The 5,759-nt window shown below is 40.9% G+C and overlaps 1 protein-coding gene across 1 annotated transcript in view; it reads right to left on the bottom strand.

Moving 5' to 3' along the window:
• Nucleotides 1-5,759, bottom strand: part of Nrx-1 (neurexin 1) — a 214,821-nt gene that overhangs the window by 117,249 nt on the left and 91,813 nt on the right. Inside the window, exon 3 of the mRNA XM_026812360.1 lies at nt 3,647-3,794. Coding sequence (XP_026668161.1) covers nt 3,647-3,794 — 148 coding nt within the window. The remainder of the gene's footprint in view (nt 1-3,646; nt 3,795-5,759) is intronic.

Raw genomic sequence — 5,759 nt, 5'->3', positions numbered from 1 at the left:
CTATTACCTATGAAAAATTTGAAATCACTATAATTTTAGCTTTTTAATAGTAATAGGAATCGATAATAACAAATTCAACATGCCAGCATTGTTCATGTGTACAGCCTACACATCCTTAATAAGTTTCAACCTTGTAATTCCGGACGTTGACGGAAAGAGAAGAACGGGAGATTAATTCGTCCTTCGTGTAGTTTTTATCCCTAGTATTCCTTTCTGAAGAAATTCTCTTTGTCGAACAGTTCGATATAAAATTGTTTTAAACTGTCTTATTACTTTTTTGTATCCTTATTTTCTCGGAATATTGATATTTTATGGCTCGTAGAACGGAACCTCTACTTTCTATCCATTTAAACTCCCTTCATTACTTGTGAAAAATATGTCAAGTAGAAAAATGTATTTCTCACCGCGCCAAACAATGTAATTTACTGCCTTCAACTTTGACAGCCGTTTAAACGAAATATCACTTTACGAGAGATGGATAAAAGGAAAACTCATTCGAAAGTACAGCGTTACCTAAGGACACGTTTAAATAGACCGTAGAACAAGGTACAGAGCGAACAGCTTTTTCCCTTTCGGAATGGTTCGAGTGCACGCGATCCAAAAGTTAGGAGCGAACGCACGATTGTTTAACAATCAGTTTTGAAGATAATGAAGGAGGAGCAGGCTGTTATCTACGAAAAAGGTCAAAAGTTGTAATGCGGGGTACCGGAGGAAAGATTTGTTAAATGACTTCATGCGACTGTGCAGTGCTTCCAATTTTCTAATGCTGCTAAAAATACTATTGCAGAATAAAACTCGTTCCATCGCGGAATTTTGAAATCAGAATATTTCTCATGCATATTCATCAGTTTAAAATTCTCTATTTCGGTTTCATTGAGGAAGAGCTAACTAAGAGCTAGTCTAAAACTCCAAGGATGTTAGGTCGTAAACGACCGTCATTTAGAAGAGACATCCAGCAAACGGCCAGACGTCGGAACTTGTGTATTTGTTTTTCGTTTTTCGGACAATTTATGACCGTAATGGTTCTTAAGCCGTTTGGGTTCTGTACTTTCCTTTCCCAAATCTGGTCAACAGCACTAGCTGCACAACAACTCAGTTTCGGAAAACACAATGACTTCACTTTCGATTGGTGCAGCTATAGCAGAGTTTGCCAAAATGCCAAAATTGTCGACGCTGCGACGCACATACATTATTATCACTGCTACGTTACCCACTTCCTGCTGCTAATTTTTGGGATCAGTTTTCGTCGCGGGAAACACGATAAAAATTCGTCCTCGGGGGATAAAAATTCCAGACTTATTCAAATGTATTATAATGAGAGAAAGGGAGAAAGGGAGAAAGGGAGTGAAAAGCTCGTAGGGGTGAATTCATTGTCGCGTGACTGGCGGTCGGTTTTTTTCACGATGGGAACAAACGTTGGACAGAGTGTGGAGCGCGTCGCATCGATTCCGAAACATCCAGCGGCATTAGCATTCGCGAGCGTAAACGCATTCTCAGTAATTCTCGCCGTATGGATAAACCCAATTAAAGAAAATCCTGTTGTTCGCGAAGGAAGCACGCGAATACATTTCGAATTTGTTGAAACGTGATCTCGCATTTCATTTAAATTCTTAGAAAAATAACCAGAGGAAAAGGAGCCCTTAGCCCGAGTGATTTACGAGCTCGTGAATTAAATTAATTCGCGCCTTTGATGAGCGACGACCTTATTTTCGGTACATGGAACGAATTGGGTTAAACTGTGTACGCACGTTTAATTTCAACAAGATGTAACTCAGTTGGGTTTTGAAAATTATTTATAATTCGAATGCAGGTAACTTATTCTCGTGTTATCCGTTGCAACGGTCTCACGTTACCCGGAAGCCACGGATTTCATTTACTTACTTCTTTCGAAAATTTATACCCTGAATTTTATCGCCGCGCGATAGAACACCAGCCATATTTTATCGCTCAACAATGAATGAAACAGAGTAAGCCGCGTGTGGCTAATAGCGTGCAGGGTAAAAGTCGAAGTTCGCCGTGGGTATCGCGTAGAATAAAATTATTAGCGGTACAGTTCGGTGACTACAAGTGGTACGAAACTCTGCTGATTACATAAACAGTCTTGTTAAGAGATCGAAAAAATGAGAAATCGATGCTCGTTGTAATTAAAATTCTGTCCTGACGCGGACGTCCATACGATTATAAAATAAACATTTTCTATACTACATTTAATCATTTCAGCACCGTACATAGATGATAAACTTTTCACCGTCGAAATAAATCGGAGCTGGAGTAAAAATTTGAACTAGACCAGCGTGAGCTATGCGGTGATCGATATCACTTTTAGAACTCGAGCCAGCCTCGCATTAACGGATTAACAGCGTGGAAAGTGTAGCGGTGTAAAAGGCTGATTGTGAAAAGAGGTCGTGCCGCGTCGGTATCGCGATTAATTGAATTGTACTATGTATGTATGTATGCACGTGCGCGAGTTATTCCGCTGGCATGTACGAAACGCGAAATATTTCCGCGATATCGGGGCGTCCTCCGTTCATTGACAAACGAAACGTCAGGTCGACGATGATGAGTAAAAATTTCCATTATTAAAATACAAATCCCTGACGTCGTTATTGACAAGCCCGAGCGTTAAGCAGGATTCCGCGTTTAAAGATTCCACCTGCAATATCATCGCTCGCCGCTACTGATGACATTATTCTTGAGTATCTTTGAAACATACAACGGCTGCAAGCGCTTATTAAATAAAGGTATATTCGGTATACAGAAATTTCATTACTCTCTGTTCGTACGCTGTTGCGATCAAATAAATCACTATAGAGAACTGCGAATTTTAATATGCAAATAGAGCTAAGAGAAAATCAGGGGTTTTTACTTCAATATTGAATTTTATATTTCATATGAAACGCGTAGCTTCCATTTTATTTAATAAGTGGCTTTGCAAGTTCGACGAATTTTAATTTTCATGTGTCGACAAAATTTTTATTAATCCTAAGAAAATATTCTATCTGTTTAGTTAGATGAAAAAACTGTACCGAAGTAATTACGAAAGCTATGCGGAACTGGATGATATTATAGTATAGCAAATGGAATAATGTATTGAACTTGGACGATATCATTGTTATAGAATGTGTGCATTAATTATCGCTCCATATATTAATAACGTTATCTCCATTGTTGAATGTAATTAACATCCAATTGATTGGATTACGTTTAATTAGAGCGCTAGTATTCAACTGTTCATAAATGTACCACCGACATTAATATCCTGCATTCATGATTCATGTTCATATTTCTACTATCAACATATGTATCTACTTCAATCTTCCATATATACTCATTATAAAAAGGAATTAAGTATAAACGACGACTAGATAAAATGTTCAAATTCGTGATACACTAGTTTTTTCTACTGCGGTACCGATTTCAATCTCTGAACACAAATACCTGCAATTGCCAGTGGTTAGTACATCAACCAGGTGATCTCGCGCACGGTGGTGGTTCAGTTTCGCACAAAGGTTCGATCGACCAAGAACGAGATCGAAACGCGACGAACTAAACCGTGACTGTCATCGCAGGGAATCATAGTTCCCGTGCGTAGGGCGTACAATAAACGATCGTAAACAACGAACCTCTCGAATGCAAAACAACTTACCTTTCTCACAATAGGCACCCTCATAATCGCCGGACCGGCACTCGCAGATGGGTCCACTGTCGGTCGAGATGCAGATCCCGTTGTGTTGGCAGGGATCACGCGTTTCACAAGCGTCCGTCGTATTGGCTGTCATCATGTTGCGTAAACTCTGCGACAGACAATAGAAACGTAACGTTAACGCATACGCGGATACCAAAGCGTGGTTAATATTGTACCCAGAAACCATCCGGAGAGATCCGTATCGAGGGTAACTCTCCAAAAAAATAATGCCGGAATTATTCGGTGGAAAAAAAATGAACCGGTTTTAAACAAGATTATTCAGTCTTTTCGTTAGAATACATTTGACACATAAAAATATAATAATTTTTTAATTAAATGTTCATATCGGAGGCATAAAAGAATAACATATGGCGATTGGGGATCGTTATGATTCCACGGGTCGCCTGCCCGTTTCGCTTCCCGCGTCAATCTCGAATGGCAACGAGCCAACAACGAAACGATCGACTTTTCAATGTAACGTAACAGGGTGGAACAACGTGGTTGACCCCATAACCTGATACGTGCGTCGATGAACGAACAGCGAGGAAGTTCCGAGTTCCATTTCCGGTTTCTCTAGAAAGCACTCGGGAGGAGGGCGGATACGTACCCTCGCCGTGTTTCCTCGCGAGTAACCAGCTCGTTTCAAAAATTACTTCGCGAGAGAATGGGCGAGGAGAGAAAACCCAACGAGGGTGAGACGAAGGCGAGGTGGAGAACACCGTAGCCACGAGGCACAATGCTGTTCTACTAGGCTAATTAAGGCGCGTTTCGTTGAAGGTTTGCGACCCCTTGTAAGGTGGTTGTCTCCGTCCGGGCCACTTGTACCTCCGCGTTTTTTATTCGCGAGGAAATATACAAGCGTCGCGGTTAACCCGCTCGTTTCACACGTTTCACACGTGCAGCATCCTTGGTTACAGAGGTTCGCGTCCGAGGAACTCGCTGTGTGAAAAATAGGACGAAATGCTCAGAAGCAGTTGTAATTAGAACAAGTATGTCTAAAGTAACATCTATCCGACGGATATTATTGAGCTCACAATTCACGGTGTGCAAACGGAATTGATGCGTCTTAACTAGTCCGAATATGTTTGCACGAGTAATACTGCGAGGAGCAATTTCACCGTTCCGTATCAGCGCGAATGTATCGTTGTTACGACCATGTAAACGGATGCTGGACTAATATTTGCGAAGTGAGCGTCTCAAGTTTGAGAATTTCCTTTCGCTTATCCGGCGATTCGTCAACTGTACAGTTTAACCCGTTACGGCTTTCGCTAATCTTCTAATAAACTGCATAGACTGCTGTTAATAATTCAATCTATTCTTAAATAAATCCGTCGTCCCGGAGAAATTTCAGGTTTTTTAAATACTATTAAAATATTGAGGGCACCAATTATATATTTAATATCGCGGAAAATTGTTCCTTTTTATAGTGCAAAATCTGGATAATAAATAATTAATGCGCCTGAATCGTACCGAAGAAATGCAGCTACGTTTTTATAGCGCGGGCAATTCGCCGCGTGAAATGACATTACGGAGATAAGATAGCGCGGAGGAAATAAATTTCGCACGGGGTACAGAGCCCAGGTATTTTTCTTTTATTTCCTTGAACCTCCGCAGTGCCGGTTGCAGTTGTACCGAGGTAAATAAGTCGGCCGCCAGATTTCGTGCTAGTTTATTAATTCAATTATACTTTTCTCCGGGCCGCTTTGTTAGCGGATCACGTAGAGCCACTTGTATCAGCTGACGGTGTAACCGTGTTCCAGGACTATTGCGGATTCAGGACGCGGCGCAGCGCGAGCCGGAGTCATGCGGCGAGGAACGATACCCGGGACAGGACACAAAATCAAATTTCAGTTTCCGTTCCGTAATGGCTCTTGCAGTGCTCGCATTACCTATAATCGACTTTCTTCTGAAAGCTAGTTTGCTCAAGAGGATATTGCTCGGCGTTATGGGACAAATTTCATGGGTTACAATAAGTAATTTCGTGGTACTGATTTATATTTTATCTACAAATTTTTGCGTTTTATTTTAAAATAATTATAGTCCTCGAAGTGAAATCGAACCTAGGGTTATCTCT

Source organism: Ceratina calcarata, unplaced genomic scaffold (genome assembly GCF_001652005.2).
Source record: "Ceratina calcarata isolate Rehan_Ccalc_2016 unplaced genomic scaffold, ASM165200v1 scaffold115.2, whole genome shotgun sequence".
Classification (NCBI taxonomy): domain Eukaryota; kingdom Metazoa; phylum Arthropoda; class Insecta; order Hymenoptera; family Apidae; genus Ceratina; species Ceratina calcarata.
The sequence above is the reverse complement of the archived record's forward strand: the minus strand, read 5'-3'. Positions and strand labels throughout refer to the sequence as shown.